At 36.3% G+C, this 23,878-nt stretch overlaps 1 protein-coding gene across 4 annotated transcripts in view; it reads left to right on the forward strand.

Annotated features, from left to right (window-relative positions):
• The window catches only part of ARHGEF3 (Rho guanine nucleotide exchange factor 3), a 192,212-nt gene that overhangs the window by 136,384 nt on the left and 31,950 nt on the right, over nt 1-23,878 (forward strand). Inside the window, exon 1 of one of the 4 annotated variants that reach the window (XM_058166248.1) lies at nt 753-1,043. The exons of the other annotated variants lie outside the window; for them this stretch is intronic. Coding sequence (XP_058022231.1) covers nt 948-1,043 — 96 coding nt within the window. The 5' untranslated portion in view covers nt 753-947. Of the gene's footprint in view, nt 1-752; nt 1,044-23,878 lie in introns of those variants that run through there. 4 annotated transcript variants of the gene reach the window in all.

Here is a 23,878-nt window from a genome sequence, read left to right on the forward strand (position 1 = left end):
GCTGTTTAAACTGAAGTGCAGTTTAACTGTCTAAAAAGACATTTCTGCTGCCCAATGAGAAAAGGCAATAATGGTAGATAAACAAGTGTTTGACTTGTTTTTTCCCTAGTAGAGCATTACTTCAATAAGTACAGTTCAGAAAATAATGTTGAAGGGGCATAACTATAAATACATTTAATTTTTTAAGTGCATATATATCCATAATTAATACTACTCACATAAATATAGTTTATGCCTATGTATGTTTGAATGAGTCTGTGCATGTGTGTATGTATGTAAACATTTCACATGCCATCTTCAAAATCTGTTTTCATAAGATAACTTATGATTGAGGAGAATGTACCATTTTAGAATATGTGGGGAGGGATGGAGGAAAAATTGTATATGTCAACGATCTTTATAAAAATGTAGAACTAAGCATACATAATTCCATCTTTCTTTTTTGTGCATATATGCTAATATTCTTGAATGTTACACAATGAATATAATGAATGTAATAATGAATGTAAACATTCATTATTCACATAGTATTTTTAAACCAATGATGTCTATGAGCAGTGAGTGTTGTTTTTCCCTGCTTTCTAAATATATATGGTTTTAGTGCAGTTTTTTCCACTGACTTCTGAATATGCTTTGAATAAATTGCTGTACATTGCTGATGTAAACTGATGTATGTCAGCCATTCTCCTCCCATCCAGTGTCAGTGGGTGGGTCTCAGGAATAAGCCGTATTCTGTTACACTTTCTTGACACACTCAAGAGCTGTTCTGCTTCCTGTTTCTGTGGGATACAAGAGTTGTCTTCGATAATGCAGCAGCAGGCTCAGGTTTAAACACCAAGCTGCTAAATGCCTCAGAGGCTGTAAAGAGAAGATTTGGCTTTCCTTTCAGCATTCAGTAGACTATAGAATCAGCAGTGATCTCCGAAACTGCTCCCACTTCAGCCACCATGGTGGCAAAGGATTATCCCTTTTATTTCACAGCCAAGAGAGCAAATTGTGGCTTGGAAGTACAGACAGCAAGCATCACAGCACGAGAGCTCGAGGTATGTTTTTTAAATATTTGAAATGCTTCACAATAGTTTTCTAATCAAAAGAATCTACATTAGAGGAGGGAAGAACAATAACTCAGAACCTCAGTGACGGATACTGATCTCATATTTTGCACTGAGAGGATTTATACAAATGGAACAGTGCGCTGATGTACACTCATACACACAGAGTGTACACTTTCTTAAAACAGGATTAATTGCTGCAGTACAGTAGATAGTTGAGTATTATTAATATGTGTTTAATTGTCTAATGCACAGTGGTATTTTTCATAGATAGAAAAGGCAAATATTGTTATAAACCATTACTATATACTATATATAAACCATTATTATATATTTACAATTCTCAAGGATCTTAATATTGACTTTTTAAGTACATTATTATAATCTAGCAGCCCTAACTAGCAAACGAGTAGGCTGAAAGAATGAATGATAAAGTTGAAGACATACTGTTGTATGTATGTAATTCTGAGATAATTTACTATTCTAGTTTTCTGCAACTTTTTAACATTTATGTTAACTTGCTGCATCTCATAACTTTTTCACAATTAGTAATTTTTTAAAAATATCAGCTTTATATTTTACCATTATGCCTTATAAAATATATTACTTTGCAAAGGGCTTTGCATTTTGTTATATTTTAATAAGTACGATATTATATTGTTGTACTGTTTTTGATGCATAATTGCATTAAATATAAGCTTCCTGACTTCTTTGAATTAGTTAAAAATAGTTTTTAACATCTATGCTTTAAAGAAGCTGCAATTGTTCCATATGTACTGGTACCTGAAAAAAATATCTAATTTTTGCAAGAATGATAATTTTTTGACTCTTGAGGTCCAAAATTACATTTTGTACTTTTAGATGAAGATGAATCCTGCAGATGTGATTTTTGTATTTCACTATTTAGATCAACAATATAAAGGAAAACTGCTGTGCTACTCTAAATGATGTGATGTTTTCTCTTAAAGATTTTTAAAATAATAAATGCATAGATAAAACCCTTTTTTAAAATTACAGAGTACGATACCCACATAACTTGACAAATCTCCATTTTGTAGTCTAAAATAAGAATATGCTTCCTGTATTTCATAGGCAGTTGTTTCAATTCATTCTTTGTGCAGGTGAGCAAGAAAAGCCAGGAAATGGTTAATTATAGCTTTCCATTATGCTCTAAGTGGGAAACTATTTTTTTATGGTTTCCAACAAACAAGAAAATGGAACCATGGTTTGAAGTTGAAGGCTATTAATACATTCCCTGTTGGAACATAAAACAAGTGTTAGTCTACAAAAACCTCACAGCTTATTCACTTGCAAAAAGGAAAGAGCAAAGATTGCATGCAAGAATATGAATAATGCACATTTGGATTTGTGATTATTCAAATCTGATCAAAGTCATTTATGATACTATAAGTGAAATTAGCACCAGTTTATTTATTGATTTGATTTTATTTTTAACCCACCTTTATTACTTTTTAAGTAACTCAAGAGAGCAGACATACCTCCTCCTATTTTTCCTACTACAACAACCCTGGTCCCAAAGTCACCCAGTTGGCTTTCATGGCTAAAGTGGGACCAGAATTCATGGTCTCCTGGTTTCTCCTGGCTAAAGAATATTATATTATTAAAGAAAGCAGCTAAATATCTAGAAAATATCACTTCTCATTTGCCACGAGTATTTGAAACTGGTTATAATTATGTCTATAGCTTAAAAAATGTTAGTGAAGAAAAGAATGTGATATTACAGTCCTGTGTTTAAAAGTGTGATTCATGTATTTATTCCTAAATATTACTCCTCATAATATTTTATTATGAGAGTACTATAATCTTACATTGTCCATACAAGTTGGTATTTTGTAGAACTTATGTGTCAATATCAATATATGAAAATTATTATTACAATATTGAAAAGTATTGTGAAGTACAGTATAATATGTCATCATTACACACATGTTGGAACAAATCTTGCTTGTTCCTAGGAGTGCATCTTTGTGGCATGATATAAAATCAGAAGAATTTGAAAGGAGGCTTACCAGCAAAAGAAGATGGATATAGGCTTGTATATGAAATTTGGACTGCATAGTTAAATAATTCAAGAATGGTTTGAGTTGCAGATACACCTGAAATGGAAGAGAGGGAAAGTGTAAATATGACCCAATGAGAACATCAGAAGAAAGCAATATCTTATTACAATTTTATTGAATTTTTCAGTTCCAGAAAGAGCTACTTTATTTTGTAAAATTAAAAAAAACCCCAGTAATGAACAGTGGTATTAAAAGGTGTACAAGCCAAGCATTGCTTAAGAATTCGGTCTGTGACAACTCAGCTTATAAATAAATTACCTTTTTCGGCTGAGCCTGCTACAGTAAGTCATCTGGCTTTTGTTGGGTTGAGAGATGCATAGTTGAAGATGTAGTTCTCCTAGTCTGCTTCACTGCTATATAGTTTAGATTAATGGTTCCATCCAAGTTCTATACTCTATTTTCTAGAGTATAGAAAAGAATACTGAGGTCCAGTTCAAGACACTTTTCTAAACTTTTAGGACTGTTTGGTAAGGAAGAGTTGTTTTGATTGTCCATTTAATTGCACAGCTTTTCTCTTTATTTTCATATCTTTAAGATTTTTGTCGTCAGTTAATGTTGGAAACTCGGGTTAAAATGATACTTTCACAAATATCAGTTAGAGAAATTACATCTCAAAATGAAGTGGACAGTCATAAACTGCTTCCATTGTCTTTATTAGTATATGTACTAATTTAGCCAGTAGATTTCATTAAAATGGGCACAAGGCCTTTTCATAACATACAAGATACTGCATGTTATTACTAAACCAAATACATGGAAAGTTAATAATATATATAATTTCACAATTTTTCAGTTTTGCAACTCCATCTAAAATCAGGAATTTTGAATTATGATGTAATAGGATAAAGTGAAAAAGAAGAACCATTTTATACACTGTAACCTAGATTAATAATGATAGTAAGCTTCAACTCTACAGGTTCATATTTAGGGAGTGTCAATTGTGGACATCAAAGGAGAGTGAGTGCTACTTAAAGCAATAAATTTGCATGTTTTTCATCTTGTCACCATCCTGTTTTTAAATAAGAGCAGGGATGCAAATAAAGATAAATAAAGGTTGTAAATGACCTATATATTAATACTTTCTGCATTTAACATAAGTATAGTAAACCTGCTTAACTTTTGATGGGAACTCTCCAAGGAATTCCAGAACTGTAGCTAGACACGAAAGTTAAAAAAAATCCTGCAATTAAAAAAAAATAGAAAAAAACTTCCATATTGCTGCAAAAAGAATAACATGGATGCATCCTTGAAATCACAAGGAATTGAATTTAACATGAACAGACTTTATTTCTTTTTTACTGCAGTAGCATCAAAACCGCTAACTGGATCACCGTTAAGAGATTTGTTAATCAATCACTAAGGGCTTTTTAAAAACAAAAATAATAATTGTGGATTTTATATAAAACTTTGTAGATGCTGATGATGCAAAACTATCCACAAGATCTTCAGAGCATCACAGTTTGTAATTGCAAGGTTGTAATTGAACAATGCTACCACCAAGCTACAAGAAATAGGCTTTTTAAATTTTATTTGCATTTATATCCCGCCCTTCTCCGAAGACTCAGGGCGGCTTACACTATGTTAACAATAGTCTTCATTCTATTTGTATATTTATATACAAAATCAACTTATTACCCCCAACAATCTGGGTCCTCATTTTACCTATCTTATAAAGGATGGAAGGCTGAGTCAACCTTGGGCCTGGTGGGACTAGACCCTGCAGTAATTGCAGGCAGCTGCTGTTAATAACAGCCGCCCTGAGTCTTCGGAGAAGGGCGGGATATAAATGCAAATAAAAAAAAAATTAGCAGCCTGAGCCACAGAGGCTTGGTTGAACAAAGACCAAAACATTGTGAAAATTTAGTAGTGCGCTCTAGTGATAGATCAGTATCTTGGAGAAATGTCTAATTTTTGTGTAGATCTATATAATGGAGTGCAGGCATGTATGTGCAGATCTGAAAAATGTTGGCTTGAGCTAAATTAGCTCACACAAGTGGCAATAATCTCTTCCTTGAATAGGTTGCTTCTATAAGAAAAAAACCCTTTACTCAAAATAATTGCCACTGATGCATTCAGAATTCATCTCTCTATTACAGTATGTCAATCAAAGTTAAAGAACTAAAAATAGACACCAAAAAAAGGGGGGGGGGAATAAGAAGAGAAGATTAATTCAGCCAAAATCCTAACCCCAAAAGAAATTCATATTCAAATAGGTACCTTGCTTTCCCAAGTTCACCCTGGTTTTTAGCCATAGCTGGAGAAGGGCTCAAACAGGAACAGAAGAAGGCAAAAACAGAAATAGAGTGGCCTCTTCCAGTTTTTAAAAGCCTACCTGAGAGGTTTTAGCTCCTGTTTCTAAATAGCCTCTCAATCTTGATTTTGGGGAGCTTTTGTGTTTATCCATTTGTTTTCATTAGCAGGCTAAGTTTTCCTATAATCCTTTCTGTGTCTCAATCTTGTAGAATGGGATTTTCCCCCATTTTCTGGCTGTCTGTTATTAACCAATTCATCTGTCTCATAAATTAACACTTTGTATGGTTATTTTCTAAAGGTCCTTCTTATATGGTAGTACTGCTTTCATTTTCCTGTCCCTCTTAAATTTGATTGTAGATGGTAGTCTGCTGACCTTTAAATGCCAATTCAGGAAAGTATGAGCCCATCAGTGTTCTCTATCTAGCTGACTAATATGAGAGTACAAAAAATAATAATAATTCAGTAATTTACCTAAGATACAAGAAGTCTTGGAGCAAAAAAAGATACCACTCTATGCACACACATACATTCACTAAAGCAGGGGGGAAGCTAAATATAATACACACACACATTCATATTTCTAGTATGTAATCTCCATGTTTATCTATTTTTTTAAAAAAAAACCTTTTTACAAACAACTTGAATAATTGTTACAAAGGAATAGCTGCAGAAATGCATGGTCTCCATTCCATTGTTGCACTGAAAAGTTTCTTGGAGGTGGAAGGTTCTTGCTGGGTAAAACAATAGCATGGTGGCAGTTTTGCAATTAGGTAATGTACCAAACAGCTAAATCTATACTTTGCAAAACACCACTGCATTTAAGATCAACTACTGTATACCTCTTTCCCTTCTCCAACAAAAAGTAAAGAAGTAAAAGAAATAGCTAGACACTTTCTTCCTTGACTATCCACCTGAAAGTAGTTAAACAAGAAAAGAGCAGCCTAGTCTGTAGCAGGCTAGCTGGCTTTGTGCCAGAAACAATGGGAAGCAGACAAGGTTGTTGTCAACATCACCTCTGCTTCCTTCACTGGGTTTCCGTGCTGTCTGGAACAATTCCAAGAATCTGAAAGCAACCGAAGCAGAACTGACAGTCTTGGCTGTGGTCTAAGGTGGATTCTGCAGGATGATGTACTTCTGAAAGGTTGCCATGAGGGGAATCTTTTTCTTTTAAGGATTTGTGAAGGGAGAGGAACATCAGCTGAAGCCCAGGAGCCGGGAGGTGGGCTGAGGCAAGTGTTACAGGAAAACACATCACCCAGAAGCTCTGCAATACTTCAGTGATGCAAATGGAAAAACTGTCTCTTTCCCGCTCCCCCTCCACCCGCCCAGGGTTTGGGTTTGGGTTAGACCACACCTGAGTCAAAAATAAATCAGCTCATCTGCCCAACAGATGTACTGCACTGTGGTGAGATTGCAAACCCTCAGATCTGATTGTGGAGGAGTGTAACGCTTTCCTGTGGCATCAGTGTGAGTTCTAATCATAAGGCAGACTGGAATATATTGTTCCAATTAGGCCACTTGGAAGACATAGAGGAGGCTCATACACAAACCGGCGGGGTGGGGATTGGATAGAAAGTTCTGAGGAAGATACTGAAAGGGAGGGAGTTGAGAGGTTGGTTGGCGAAGGATTAGAAAGAGAAACATTTTGAAGTTAATGAAATCAGTGTGAAATATCAGATTTGTCTAGAAGCAGCCTGCATCTCTGAGATGTAGAGGTAATATTTGTAGCAAATTCAGATTGGAGTTTCAACTAGGAGTCTGCCACTTTTTAAAAAAGTCTTGTTTAAATTACACTGTAATTTGATCTTAATATTTAAATATTTCAAAGAAAAATGATACAAGTTATAGCAAACAGATGAATCACGTTTTCTGGAAACAAAAGACAAAGGACCTGATAAAGAATTTCCAAAGGCCATTTTATGTGTGGCTAACAAACTTGAAACGTTTTATTTTCAGACTGTAGAGTAGTAAACAAATCCATTGTCACAAAGTTTATTGGTTAGTTAGTTAGCTAGCCAGCTTTGTTTGTTTAACATTGTCATTTTAAACATCCATCTTAATGGATGTTTAAAAGGGAAAGAAGGGGAAGTGTTACATCCTCTAAAACAAATGTTCAAAGCTGTTTCTCCTGTAAAGAACTTTGTTAATTCAACTATATTTTGTCTCAAATGGCAACCTGAGCAGGACACAATAGCAGATGAAAGATTTGGGATGGAGAGAGGTCAACACTGTTTCTGCCACCTGTTCTTGGAGGCTTAATTTGTAGCTTTTCAAAACCTGAAATTAAAGTCATTATCTACAGGGAAGGCATGGCTTTTCACAAAATTGATTTTCCTGCAATAGATGATTGTGTGCTTTGGTGTGACCTCCATTATCCCTGATAACAGATGATGTGCTGTGTCTGTCTCTTCAGATCAGTTTCAGAATAGTCTATTAAAAAAAAATTAAACATCCGGTCTATTTAAAAAAAAATAAGACTGTGAATCTTTGGGTTTACTGCAATGTAGCCTTTACTTGCTTGTCTCCTGTGTATAAATAAGCTGGAAATGCCCAGTTTAAGAAACTCTGCTCCACATTTCAAGCCTGTCCTCTGCTTTGGTTACAGTGACAGATTGGTATTTCATCCAAATCAAAGTTAACACAGCTCTGGTTGGTGGATTTCCCTGATCTTTTTTCATCCTGTAAGACCAGGAAAAAAGCTTTCTCGTTTTCCCCCCCATCTCTTTTGAGGACTAGTGGTGGAAAAGAATTATAATTCTCCCTGAAACTACAAGGGAAACTTGTTAGAATACTTTTCAATTTCACCAAGAAAGAAATAAAGGACCAGCATTTCCACCACTGCTACCTGTTTGACACCTTCTTTCTTCCACTACAGTTTTAGTGTTCATTGAGTTATATACCCCAACGCTACAGTTTTATATCTGGTTACTTGGCCTACAAGGGGAAACTTGGCGGGACTTTTTTTTTTTAAAATTCACCAGTTAAAACAAACAAAAAGGACACCCTTTCATGCCAACCTGTTAAAAATAAAATGAACAACAATGCCTCCCCTCCCAAGATCCAGTCTTTTGTGTCAGACAGTTTTGTAAGAACTGGCATAGGAGGCAGGGACAGAACCAGACCAGTAGGCAAGGCATGCCCACCACAACCCATGTCAGCCAGCTGGAAAGATAGTAAAAAGTAAAATTAAGTATTGGTTATGTATGTGAACTATGAAATGAGATTAGAATATCCATTTTTGGGAAATCACTAGATCCAGGTGTTTTTTCAAAATTTTAAATATACTTCTTATGATACAAAATGAAATTCAACAAAATATGATTATATGTTTATCTGCCCCTTAAATAATGTTTTAGAAAGGGGATGAATATTAATTTTTTATGATGGCACTTAAGAAATTTGAACATTTTTTAGCTTATATATATGTTAGATTTTATGTTATAGTCTTATGTGGAGTTAAAAATACCTCATATGGTAATATAATCTTGAGAAGAAATTGAGCTAAAGATCTTAATGTTAAACTACATCCCTAAAACATGATGTTCGTTATCTCATGAAGAGCAGCATTGACACAATGTATCAGTGTTTGTCAAACTAGACTACATTAATGTAATTGACATTACAGTCAAACTAGAGTCTTGGACTTTAAGAGAGCTAATTTCAATAAACTTAGAGAGAGCTTGAGAAGGATTCAATGGATGAGAATCCTCAGGGGAAAAACAACTCAAGAAGCTTGGGAAATTTTGAAAAGCGAGATTATAAAAGCACAGTCTAACACAATAACAATGAAGAAGAAAAATAATAGATCTCAAAAGAAACCAGCATGGATGCATAAAGAACTATCTGACAAATTGAAAGACAAAAAGGACAAATATAAAAAGTGGAAAGAGGGGCAAATAACTAAGGCAGAATATCAGCAAATAGCCCGAGCCTGTAAAGATGAAGTGAGGAAAGCTAAGGCTCACAATGAACAAAGGCTAGCGACAAAAGTAAAAATAACAAAAAGCTTCTTCCAACATGTTAAAAACAAGAAAAAGTCAAGGAAACAATTGGCCCATTGCTGGGAGAAAGTGGCAAGAAGATGACAAGCAACAGGAGAAAGCAGATCTACTTAACTCATATTTTGCATCTGTCTTTACACAAAAGGAAAAACAATCCAACCTATCAAAAACAGCACTACAAAAAACAGATTAGAAACACAAGTTAAAATAGGGAAGAAAATGGTAAGTGAACACCTGTCTACCCTAGACGAGTTCAAATCACCAGGACCGGATGGATTACACCCCAAGGTTCTGAAGGAACTGGCAGACGTGATCTCAGAACCACTGAACTATATCTTTCAAAGATCCTGGAGCACAGGGGAGCTGCCAGAGGACTGGAAAAGAGCTGATGTAGTTCCCATCTTCAAAAAAGGAAAAAAACAGATCCAGGAAACTACAGACCTATCAGTCTGACCTCAATACCGGGGAAGATTCTGGAAAAGATAATCAAGCAACGAATCAACGAACACCTAGAAGCAAACAAAGTAATAACCAAAAGCCAACATGGGTTTGTCAAAAACAGATCATGCCAGACTAATCTTATCGCATTCTTTGACAAAATGACAAAATTAGTAGACCAGAGGAATGCTGTCGATATAATTTACTTGGACTTCAGTAAAGCATTTGATAAAGTAGACCATAACCTACTACTAGATAAAGTAGAAAAATGTGGGTTAGACAGCACCACCACCAGATGGATTCGTAACTGGCTGACCAACCGCACTCAACGTGTAGTCCTCAACGGAACTACATCCACATGGAGGGAAGTATGCAGTGGAGTACCCCAAGGCTCTGTTTTAGGCCCAGTACTCTTCAACATCTTCATCAATGACTTGGACGAGGGATAGATGGGGAACTCATCAAATTTGCAGATGACACCAAGCTGGCAGGAATAGCCAACACTCCAGAAGATAGGCTCAAGTTACAGAAAGATCTTGACAGACTTGAACATTGGGCGCTATCTAACAAAATGAAATTCAACAGTGAAAAAAGTAAGGTTCTACATTTAGGCCAAAAAAAATGCACCAGTACCGTATATGTGGTACCTTGCTCAATAGTAGTACCTGTGAGAGGGATCTTGGAGTCCTAGTGGATAACCATTTAGATATGAGCCAACAGTGTGCAGCAGCTGTTAAAAAGCCAACACAGTTCTGGGCTGCATAAACAGAGGATAGAATCAAGATCACGTGAAGTGTTAGTACCACTTTATAATGCCTTGGTAAGGCCACACTTGGAATATTGCATCCAGTTTTGGTCGCCACGATGTAAAAAGATGTTGAGACTCTAGAAAGAGTGCAGAGAAGAGCAACAAAGATGATTAGGGACTGGAGGATAAAACATATGAAGAACGGTTGCAGGAACTGGGTATGTCTAGTTTAACAAAAGAAGGACTAGGGGAGACATGATAGCTGTGTTCCAATATCTCAGGGGCTGCCACAAAGAAGAGGGAGTCAGGCTGTTCTCCAAAGCACCTGAGGGTAGAACAAGAAGCAATGGGTGGAAACTGATCAAAGAAAGAAGCAACTTAGAACTAAGGAGAAATTTCCTGACAGTTAGAAAAATTAATAAGTGGAACGACTTGCCTTCAGAAGTTGTGAATGCTCCAACACTGGAAATTTTTAAGAAAATGTTGGATAACCATCTGTCTGAGATGGTGTAGGGTTTCCTGCCTGGGCAGGGGGTTGGACTAGAAGGCCTCCAAGGTCCCTTCCAACTCTGATGTTATGTTATGTTATGTTATGTTAAGGCATGTGGACTTCAACTCGCAGAATTCTCCAGCCAGCATGCTGAATTCTGGGAGATGAAGTCCACATGATTAAGTTTGAAAAATACTATAACAGAATACAGAATAGAATAGAATAATAGAATTGGAAGAGACCGGCTTAGAGATCTTCTAGTCCAACCTTCTTCTCAAGCAGAAAACCCTATACCATTTCAGATAAATAATTGTCCAATCTCTTCTTAAAAACTTCCAGTGTTGGAGTTGGAGCCCACAACTTTTGGAGGCAAGTCGTTTCATTAAGTTAATTGTTCTAACTGTCAGAAAATTTCTCCTTAGTTCTAAGTTGCTTCTCTCCTTGATTAGTTTCCAACCATTGCTTCTTGTCCTGCCCTCAGGTGCTTTTCAGAATAGCTTGACTCCCTCTTCTTTGTGGCAGTGCTATCATGTCCCCCTTGGTCCTTCTTTTCATCAAACTAGACACAGCCAATTCCAGCAACCACTCTTTGTATGTTTTAGCCTCCAGTGCACTAATCTGTTGCTTTTCTCTATATTTTTTCCAGAATCTCAACATTTTTTTATATATCATGGTGACCAAAACTGGATGCAATATTTCAAGTTTGGTCTTACCAAGGCATTATAAAGTGGTATTAACACTTTACGTGATCTTGATTCCAGGGTGGATTTAATTTAAATCAAGTTGATTTAAATCACGATTTAAATCACTAGTAAAAAGGCTTGATTTAAATCAACTCGATTTAAATCATAAGTTTTAAAGAGCAACTGTTATCTCTGCCCTGCAGTGGCTCCTCCTCTCACTTGCTGTTGATTTACCGACAGTCTCAATATTGCAGAATATATAGCCTCATGCTACATAATTAAGCTCCATTTCATGCTGAATAAACTAAATTATTAATGTATCTTAAATAGAAAACTATCTTTAGATTTTTACTTAAGCATTTTATTAAAATAAATCTGATTTAAATAAAAAAATCTGATTTAAATTTAGAAAATCCATTTTTTATTTTTAAAAAATCACCGATTTTTATCCACCCTGCTTGATTCTGCCTCTCTGTTAATATAGCCTAGGACTGTCACTATCAAATTTGGGGCATGAGCAATGGTGTCTTGTGCTATTTTCTGTCATTACTCAACAAGATACTGATAGTGGGATTAAAAAAAAAGTTTGAGTTGGCCTATCTAACAATTGGGTCCTTTATGTACTTAGGTTTTATTTTGAAGAACAATTCTATCTATAATGGTAAAGTAATTTGGATTGGATATTTCAAAAACTTAAATGGTAGCCTTGCCAGAATTCATCTGTTAGTTTTCCATCTATTCAGAGGGGTTATTCTATTGACTTTATTAGAGATTGGTTACTTCCGACCCAAGGCACTTTGAGCAGGATAGGAGAGCCTCAGTGCTGGAAGTACCAGGAAGTGAAGGAAGAGAGATAGATGATAGCTTCCTCTAAACTCACTTTCCTTTCTAAAAATCAATGTGAAGGACAGAATGTGAAACTTCTATTGACTTAGCTAGTCAAATAACTGATAGTTCCTTTTATTCTTCCATCATATGCTCTATTTTAAACAGACAACCTATTGAGCAAGTGGATTTGGGGCAGTGCCAAAACGATAGCTTTAATTTTAAATTTCCTGTCTTTTTTTTCTTCCTGCAGCCCCAAAATCCACTAAGGAGGAAAAGGTGGAATTGCAATGCAATGTAATGCAATATAATACTGGAATTAGCTTTTTGCAGGCACCATACTTTATCAAGAGCATTGCAGCATTGTATCTGGTTTTCATGAAACTATTTGATTTATTTCCCAACTTTTCTTCAGGAGACTAGGTGGTATATCTTGGGGTTTTCCTTCATTTTATCACACAAAGCCACTCTGGATGGTAGGCTCAGCTACATTGTGGGACAAGAGAGCTAAAATACAGTAAATTATTTTTTTGAATTTTATGACTGATGGTAGTAAATTAAGGTAGTCCTTAATTTACAGCCATTTTTAGTAACCTTTCAAAGTTACAACAGCATTGAAAAACATAAGTTACGACCACCTTTCACACTTAAGACTGTAGCAGCATCTCCAGGTCATGTGATCAGAATTGGAAAGCTTGACAACTGGCATGCTGTTGCAGTGTTTCAAGGTCATGTGATCACCTTTTGTGACCTTCTGACAAGCAAATTCAATGGGGAAGCCAGATTCACTTAACAATCTTGTTACTAACTTAACAACTGCAATGTTCCATGTAACAACTATGGCAAGAAAGGTGGTAAAATGGGTTAAAACTCACTTAAATGTCTCACTTAACAACAGAAATTTTGGGCTCAATTGTGGTCGAAGGTCAAGGACTACCTGTAGTTAAATGAGAGTTCATTAGGTCATCCCATGTTTATAGAGTGAATTGGAAAATTAAAACAAAAAACTGATAGAATTGAATGGCAGTCTTCCTCAGTGCTTCCAAGCAAAACAGCCTGAAATTAAACTACTCTTCTAACAATACGGAAATACAGAGGCGGAAATTATCCCTTGTGCCCAAAAGAGTGGATTCATACTGTTACATCTTGTGGTTGGAAAAAAAGTTGCAAGAATTTGAATATGATTAGAATTCTTTCATAATGGCAATTCCTACCTTGACTAATAAATCTCCTTAGCATAGCTTGTCTTGGAGAAGCTCTGCTTATGCCAGCTTCCTGCTGAGGCAGTTAACAAAAACAATTTTGACATTACATGTCTGTTTAGGAAATCAAGCTTAATTAAAAGGAGAGTTTAACCTACTTTGCAAATCATGAATAAGATTATAGTTCTTTGCTCATATATTGGGGAGAGAATTCATGCTTTTGGCAATTTGGAAAATATGTACAATATCAATTGAAAAAAATATGGGAAGTGATATCTAATTGGAATGTTAAACAGAAAGCTGACCAGTAACCTTAAACAAACAAGGGGACACTTATTCCTTGCTCAACATCACACCATTAGCTAAGCATTCAGTCTATTCTCGCACATAATTTAGTTCCATCATATACCATCCATGCTCTATTCAGCATCCAAGTTTCAACTCCATGCACAAAAAAAAATCATAATTCAGACATATTTATTTTATCACAGACTTTTGTCATAATTAATACAACAATAATTTTGCAACACTAATTTTTATTTCTCTTATTCATTTTTCTCAATTATTTAATGAACAGCAAAAAATTTGATCGGTGATTATCTCTCCCAGACATAAAGCTACATTGCACTTTCCAGATGTTGTGCATTGCCACTTTTTGTACCCTTTTAATCCAAGTTCTGGAAAACAAAATTTTCTAGGCACACTTAACAAATTCTATTTGTTTATCTCACATTCACTCTTGTAAAGTTTCCTTTTGTGCAAATGAACAATAACAGCATTCTTCCAACTTCAGGCACAGATGCGTATTTACAAATAAATAAATCACAGAGCCACTCCAAAAGCAAACCACATCCATATTTTAACATTTCTGCGCCAATACTATCTATCTCTTCATTTTTATATTTTTCAGCATTCTGTTGGCATTTTTTTGAGCACTTAGCAGCAATTATTTCAATTCCAATCTTCAACTTATCATTCCCAAATCAATCGTTACTCCTTCCAGTGTTCTCTTACTTCAGTTTCAGTCCAAATCATTTTATATTTTAGTTTTAATAACATTCACTCTGCTGGAGAATCTGCCTTAACCCATGTTTCTTCATCAAAATTGCAGTTTTTCTGCATGTTCTATCCTGTTCTTAACAGTTTCTTCCTGTCTTAGCAGTTTATGTTCACATTATGCAATGTATTTCATTTTTTTTGGCAAAAGTCATTTTTATGCACGTTCTTCCTTCATCCACAGTCTCTGTTGAATTAATAATTCCATGAAGTATACTTTTTCATATTACTTAACATAACTCATCATACTTCTGTTGCACGCTTTATACCATGTTCTTTCACTCTGTTCTAAGAAACTTCCATATCCTCTTTCCTTTCTTTACATCCAATCCACTTTCCATTAAGACTGGATATATTATCTCATTATATTGATAATTGTCTACGAATATATTTTTAATTGTGTGCCATCAGTATCAACCGTTAGTGACCACATTGATTTTTTCCCCTCAATAGCGCTATTCGATAGTGCTTTAGAGCACTCTCTGGGTGGTTTACAATGTCAGCCTATTGCCCCCAACAATCTGGGTCCTCATTTTATTGATGGATGCTGAGTCAACCTTGATCCCATCAGGATCGAACTCCAGACTGTGGGCAGAACTGGTCTGCAGTATTGCATTCTAACTACTGTGCCACCAGGGCTCATGATGAACTGTTCCTAACCTGTTAGACTCTCAACTCATCCTAGAACAATGGGTAAAAACTGCATCTAGGAAGGCATTTACACAAATCCCTCTTATATACCAATTGTGCCTATTCCTGGATCAGGAAGCCTGTCCACAGTGATTCATGCACTAGTTGCCTTTCATCTAAACTACTCCAATACACTCTACGTGCACTGTACTGAAAGCCACCTGGAATCTGCAGCTGGTTCCAACTGTACCACCACAATTTTGGACAGTGCACTCAAATTGCACTGGTTCCCAATAAGCTTCTGGTTATCATATATAAAGCCCTTCATGATACTGGGCTGTGTTACTTGCAGGATTTCCTGTGTCCCAATTTTTCTACTCAGAGTATGAGACCGGCAGGGTCGGCATACTTCAGGTTCTTCCATGAAACAGCGCCACTTAGTGGCCAAGGGGAATGCCTCCTCTATCTGTCTTATGGAACATCAGTCTCCTTCCTGACCCTTTTGTCCTTCCACACAGGCCCCTAAACATGTTTCTTCCATCAAGCATTAGGCCAAACTAGGATGAGCATGTAGAAAATGTGAAACTTTTGAAGGAGAAGTATGTTTGTTGGCCTAAGTTGCTTCTGTTATTATTGTTACTTTTGTTACTATTATTTCTGTTCTTTTGTTATCCTGTTTTTTAATGTTCTGAAGACTTAACTATATTATCTTATGATTTTTATGTTTCTTGAAATTGTAAATTGCCCAGAGTTGCTCTGGTGAATTGGGAAACCACTGAAATATAATATAATATACTTATATGTATATATGCATACATATACAAAAAAACTCAAGGAGAATTAGATTGGAAATAGAACATGCTTTTTAAATGAAATACTGTCTTCTCATTTCCCATGTAATGCACTAAACTCATGTCATGCAAATAGATCCCAATTCTTCTCCACAGAAGATTCAAGGAAAATTGGGGGGAGGGGAGGCAGAAAAGAAGACAGAAAATTCAGTTTAAATGTAGTGTTTTTACTTGTTGGTAAAGAGCCATTTTTGTATACTTAAGTAACTCTATAGTTTGAAAAGCAATCATTGCAAGCAGTTGCAAAGTATCCTTTACCCACACTAGTTTACAGCATTTTTGCATAAGAATTCTGTGCAAAACTGAAAGTAGCTCCATACTTCTGTGATCTCACAGTGTCAGCTATGTTTGAAAATTGAAATGATTTATGTTGGGCTTAGCTGTGGCAAACTTGAAGCAAAACTTTAATGTAGAGTTTTCTTTGCAACTCTGGTGGGTGGTCTGTTTCTCCAACGCACCTCAGGAATTTTGGGTTTTACTGAGAAAAATTGGTTTGATTTCAGGGATTTTTTTTCATCCTTTCATTTTTAAATTTCAGGAGTATCCTACAGAAGAGTGATCCAATGTGGTTTTCTGTTAATTTATTTTTTTCACTAAAGGGTTTTGGTGTATCATTTTTAATTTCACCCAGTGCTAATTTAAACTAATGTAGATCTCTCTCTTTCCCCATCCCCCATCGTCCACTGCTAGCAGCTGTATTCATATTCTCTTAACCACATTGAACAATTAGAAATTTTGAAAGTAAAATATGAATCTGTGCCAGAAATAGAGTGTCTACAGCAAAGCCTTTCTATTTTATTTTAGTTACCCCACCAATAATTTATATATGAAACAGAGGCTACATATTTTAATTTTAGTATCTTTTATGACATTATTACAAATTCTAAATTGCATATTTTTAGCCTTAATCCTTCCCTCAGTACTATGGAAATAATCCCAACATTTATTATTCCTGAAACACTCCCCATATTTGGAGGGTCACTTGATTTTTATTTATAATTAGTTTATATCACACGGTTTAAAATATATGTAGCATAATGGTTTTCAGTGCAGGAACTTAGTATTCAATGCAGGAATCACCAGATAACTGGTTTAGGTGGTATTGATAGTGAAATAGAATTGTGATGAATGCGGTAATCCAGGCTAATAATGTCTCATTGGCATTATTAAAATTTGTGACACTTACTAACAATCTACAACAGGGGTATCAAACTGGATTTCTTTGAGGGCCGGATAAGCATTATAGTTCTCTTCTGCAGGCCGGCAGGGAGGAGATGGGATGGATGCCTCCTGCAGCACCCTGCTGGCCAAAATGGGGTGCGGAGGGGCCGTGTGCACTCACCCTGCACCTTGTTTTCAACCTCCATAGCCTCCTGTAGCACTTTGCTGAGGCCCCCACATGGCCCTTTTTTGGCTGGCAGAGTGCTGCTGGAGGCCAGGAAGCCCCACATGTTTTGGCCGGCAGAGGCCCTGTGAGCTGGTCCTTTGATATTTCCAGGCTGGCCCCACGGGCTGGACTTAAGCACCTCACAGGCCGTATAAAATTGTTTCATAACCTGACAGGGAATAATGACTGAGAAGGATGGGAAATCTTGTGAAACAATTAAAGGTACAGTCACAAAACTAGTAGTAGACTATTACAAATATCAGTGTAGATACGCACAGCTTCCTGAAATGCTAAAAAGAAAAAGAATATCTATAAGCAATGGAAGAAAGATTGCATAACCAAAAAAGGATATAAAGCAGTTGCCAGAAACTGTAGGGATTGTGGCAGAAAGCCTAAAGTTGAGAAGGAGCTGTGGCTTGTGAAAATACTCCAAACAACATAAAAGGCTATTTCTGATATGTCTGGAATAAAAAGGAAAGACATAGAAGCTGTAGGACTGTTGCAAAAAGAAGAAGAAGAAGAAGATATGAATTAGTAATAGGAGATGGCAAAAAGATGGAATATTTGGTGTTTTATATTTATCTTCTTTCAGTAATGGAAAAAAACTCTAGATAGCCAGTTATCTTTAGAGAAAAAAATTAGGATGAAAGAAATAATGATACAAGGAATCCAGCATGTGAGCTCTTTAATTTAGAATCACAATGATCTTAATGAATGTACATCAGGGGTGTCAAACTCATGGTCCACGGGCTGTATGCGTCACATGCTGGCCCCATCCCTGCTCGGTTTAGTGAAAGGAAAAAAAGTCCTGATACATCATGTGACGTCACCGTGACGACACAAATTTGACACCTCTGATGTACATTGATAGAAATTTTCTGAGACTCTCCCTCAAAGCACTATGATGCATTTGCTAGAAAGCAGCTTTCTTCATTGATAAGGGAGAAATCTGCATCTGTGTGCATCTCTCTCTGTGTGTGTGTGTAAAGTTTGCTCAAGCCTTTCAGTCCTAGACTCACTCTTACACCTTTTTGTGCCAATAGTAGGAAGAGAAGAGAAAGTTGCAATTTAAGTTACACAAGGAGAGACTAATATAGCATTTCATTAATTTTAAATGAATCCAACTCTCCAGGGCCGGATGAATTACATCTGATTCTACTGAAGGTAAACCAGAGGTGATCTCAAAGTGAAATTTTTGAGTCCCAGAGAAAGACTGACAAGGCCTAGAAAAACAAGGAGAGCAAGCATCAACATCTTCAAAAATAGAAGATAAAGGATCTAGAAAATTACAGTTTGACAGCTGCACTGGGCAAAATCCTGAAGCAGGCTATTAAACAGCATACTTGTGAGCATTTAGACAAAAATGCATAATCCACAAAAATCAGCATGGGTTTGTCACAAACATGTCATGCTTCACTAATCTTACCTACTTCTTTGACAGATGTATCAGCTTAATAGATTGGGGTGGATGTACTATACCTTGATCTCAGCAAAAGATCTGTCAAAGTCTCTCATGATATCCCCATTAATAAAAAGATACAAACACAGGCTAGGATACAGCTGTTAAATGAATTCATTACTGGGTGCATGACACACAAGTAGTTCCAGATCAGCCTGGTAAATAGTATCAAGTGACATGTTACAAGGCTGTACAAGGCCTTCTGTTGTTTAACATTTTTGTTAATGATCTGAATCGAGAGGGAGAATAACAACATTTGCAGAAGGGCAAAAACTAGGAGGAGTGGCTAACTCTTTAGCAGAGAAAGAGAACGTTTAAAAGATATATGCAAACTTACAGAATGGCCCAGAAGAATGGGATAAAATTTAAGAAGTTGCTCTTCAGAGATTATTCCAGCAGCGTGTGAGATGCTGATTTATGAATAATTATTGAATAGCTGGAAAGATAACTAACTAACAAAAAGGGCCAGTCCTGTATCACTTTGAAAGACCTGGCATACTTTCTCAGCAACTGTCTTATCACAGTAAGACCTGATAGACATCTAACTACACTAGTAGATTACCCTAGCAGCATTCTCCATAGTCAGGCATTAGTAAGCTTAGGAAAGTATATCATCTATGTAGATATACATCTACACACACACACACACACACACACACACACACACACACACACACACATATACATATATACATATATATTTGTTTTCTGAGGTTTTCACGGGTGTTTGTATATAGGTCACATATATATATATATATATATATATATATATATTTATATATATATATGTCTTTGGTTGTTCAGGCTTTCTCCCGCGTAAAATTGGAAGTGTCTTGGCGACGTTTCGACGAAGTCTCATTCGTCATCTTCAGGCTTCAGCTTCGTGCTTCTGGGAGCAATGTGTGATCGCAGCTGTTTCTTCCTTTTAACTGCTAGTGGGGGTTTGAACTGATTGGGTGGGAGCTTGGCTGTGTTCTGATTGGATAGGGGGTTGTTTGTGCTCTGATTGGCTGGGGGTGTGTCCTGTTTGGGTGGGGGCTTGGTTGTGCTCAGTTTAGTCTGTGTTGCAGGGGGATTTGAGCTGGTGAGCTGCATAGCTGTTGTTTGGCTTCGTGGTCGTGCTACATCTTCATAGTGGGTGTCAGTCTGCTGCATGTATGGATTGGAGGGGTTTGAAATGGCTAATGTTGCAGCTGCGGTCTGACTTCTGGTCCTTGGTCGTGCTTCATGATCAGTGTGGGTTTGGGTCTGCTTTCTGGGTGGATGTGCGGTGGTGACATCCTGTGTGGACCTCGTGAGTGTGGGTCTATCTATATATATAGATAGACGCTATAGAGCACTGCACACCAGAACAACTAGACACAAGAACAGTTTTTTCCCGAAGGCCATCACTCTGCTAAACAAATAATTCCTTCAACACTGTCAAACTATTTACTAAATCTGCACTACTATTAATCTTCTCATCGTTCCCATCACCAATCTCCTTCCACTTATGACTGTATGACTGTAATTTTGTTGCTGGCAATCCTTATGATTTATATTGATATATTGACCATCAATTGTGTTGTAAATGTTGTACCTTGATGAACATATCTTTTCTTTTATGCACACTGAGAGCATATGCACCAAGACAAATTCCTTGTGTGTCCAATCACACTTGGTCAATAAAAAATTCTATTCTATTCTATTCTATATATACACCACCTCTGAACCTAGTCCTTTTATTTGAGTGTCCTTTAGAGATTTTTTTCAGCTAGATGCAAAATGCTGGTACATGAATGCTAATGGAGAGGATTGTCAAAGAGCAAGAGAAATTATATAGCTTCTGAAAATTAATTTTGTGCTAGGACAGCGAGTATTAGTTCTGCAGAAAAGACTAAAGCAGTTAGTCCTTGCCCATGTTGATTGGATCGTTTAAACTAGCGATAGCAAGAAATCAATGATCTGTTTCTCCATTGGCAGCCAGCTAAACATAGAGGGGAAGAGAATGTCTGACAAAGAGGGAAGGCAGACGTGTGGCCTCATCCACTGTTAACCTGCAGCCCCTGACAGAATACTTTGAAAGGACTTTGGATCTAGACTGAAAATTGATTTAATTCTTGCTTCTTAACTGCAAAGGCTGTTCAGGAGCATGGTTTCAAAGGTTTGGTAAAATGTCTAAAAGACACTTCGTTCCAACATCAAAGGTTGGAACAAACCAGGATCTTCAGCCTCAGATAAATTTTCCTCTTATTATCTGGAGTTAAGAGTGTTTTATTTTTGTGAAGCTCGTTATTCATAGAGAAAAATCAGATAATTACCAAGAAGGACTTTCTAAACATCTCAAAGCTCTATGTTTTACTTCCTGGAATTACAGTGTAGAGATAAGAAGTTTTTGATAATACCTGAAACACAATTTTGATACCAAGCTGTGACTCAGTCTAGTTTGAATATTGGTTATTATATTCTGAAGAATATCACCCTTTCAGAAAAAGAGATTGCAGCATAGCTCTTCCCATGCATTTGGGACTTAGGTGCCTGGGACTACAGTGGGGATTGACGGAAAAATCTTTCTCCGCCCCCCCCCCTGCCACAACAGTGGCACACAGAGCAGCAACGGCATGCATGAGCAAGAAGCAGCTGGGGGCTTGAAGGGCCATTTAAAGGAGAAGGAGAGTGAACGAGTGAACGAATGCTCAAAGACTTCCCTCCTGTGTTCAGTATTCTGGTAGTGCTGCAGTGGCGTAAAAATAAATGTACCATCCAAAAGACTGAGCTAAGTCACTGCTGCCGAAGACAAAGGAAATTGAATCCACCTTGGCTAAAGATGAGGGCAAGCTGGTTTTTGTTGTTTGCAGAGCATCCACAACGGAATAGGGTCTTGATATATGGGAGGTTTTTTTCACATTTTAGTGCCTGGTTTTAGGGGATAGTGATTAACTTCAGCTTCAGCTATAGAGAAATAAATACATAGCTTTGCATTTGATTCTCCTATCCATATCTGCATTGATGGAAATAGTATTTCTGACCAAAATTAAAGAAGCTGCCACTGTCCTGGTTTTTGTTTGTTTGTTGTTGTTTACAAGAAGAATTGCCACCATGAATTTACTAACATATGGAAGATTACAGTAAGATCTGGCTTATTTTCCCTGGGAATTTTTCCCCCTACAAACCTGGAATTACAAGGTGCTTAAGTAAACTTCATAATTATGGCTGAAAAAGAGAGGTGATTGTGCTTAAAATGTTCTTTAAAGTATGGTTTTTGATGAGTTAATAAATTCATATCTAGAAGTCCTAAGGTTTTTCTGTTTTTATATTTTTTGGGAAAAAATTCACATCACCCGGAACATTTTGAGTTTTTTCTCTCAGATTTTGCTTTTTACATGTGCTGCCCAAGATCCCTTCAGTGCGGGATGGATATTAGGAAGGCAAGGGTAATCAAAAATTATTTATTAGTTTTGTCAATTTTGTTTATATTTTCCTGGCATGCAGAAGTAACTTAATGTTTATTCAGAAAATCTTGACAGACATTGATTTAAATAGTATATGATATATTATTTATATCTCTTACTGAATGCTAGATGCTTATTAAATGTTTAAAAATAATAAATGTATTTATATTTTTTGGTGCATTTAGATAAAGGATAAAGATAGGATGTTGAACAGTGTACACTTCAACAAAAATGTTAAATGTGCAAATGTTCTTTACAGATATTGTCATTTTAATGCTCTAACTTTTGTCTTTTTCAACAGATAATTATTGAATTATTGAAATGTATAATGATTTGAGGGCTAATAAATATTTCTGTTTTTACACTGTAACCATGCCCTTCAAGGAACGAGCTCATCAAAACATCTACAGTAGTTGAATCTTTTATGTTTTTTAGCATAATTGTGTATACACTTTTGAAATAGTAAGCCCCATTTCAAAGAAAATATCTCACTCATTTTGGGCTATGTGTCCCCTACAAACAGACACACACAGAGAGAAACAAACACACACACACACACACACACACACACACACACACACACAGAGTGTCTTGTAACTGCAGACATTTTATGTTTGCTAGAGCTGGCAAAAAATATCTTTATTGAGGAAATATATTGCTATAGCTTAGCCATTGCTAATGTTGCCTCCATGTGTTGGACCATAGTTCCCATCATCCCAGGTATTATGACCAGTGATCCAAGGAGTCAGCTTAAGAAAGGTATACTGCACTGAAACAAACAAAAAATAAAATAAAATAGAGATTTTAAAAAACGATCCCCAACACAAAAGGATATTTACTTTATAAATTAAAAGAGAAAAAGAAAGAAATCTCAGAATGATTTGATGAAGATAACTTAATCCTGAGGAACACAGTAAAAAAAGCAACTTAATCATGAAATGCTTAGGGTGTTAGTGTGTGTTGGGGGGAAGAGATTGCCATAAGGCGATAGTAAATATGCCTGCATGAGAATGTAACATACAATATTTTAATAGCACTCAGGAGGTACCCATGAAGATTGAATACATATACACAAAGCATGAGAATAAAATTCTTTCTTTGCACTATTTTAGGAGACTTCAGGAGCCCCAGAAGAAAAATGGCCATGACAAATCAGTGTCATTCAGATCTGTTATCTTCTCATTATCATCTAGATAGTAGGGTCTCAATGGAATGATCATCTGAGACTCTACACTTACTTGTCCCCAACCCAATATAAGAATGAACATGTTTAATGACCTGATGTAAATCT

The sequence above is a fragment of the Ahaetulla prasina genome, chromosome 2, assembly GCF_028640845.1.
Source record: "Ahaetulla prasina isolate Xishuangbanna chromosome 2, ASM2864084v1, whole genome shotgun sequence".
NCBI classification, from domain to species: Eukaryota; Metazoa; Chordata; class Lepidosauria; order Squamata; family Colubridae; genus Ahaetulla; species Ahaetulla prasina.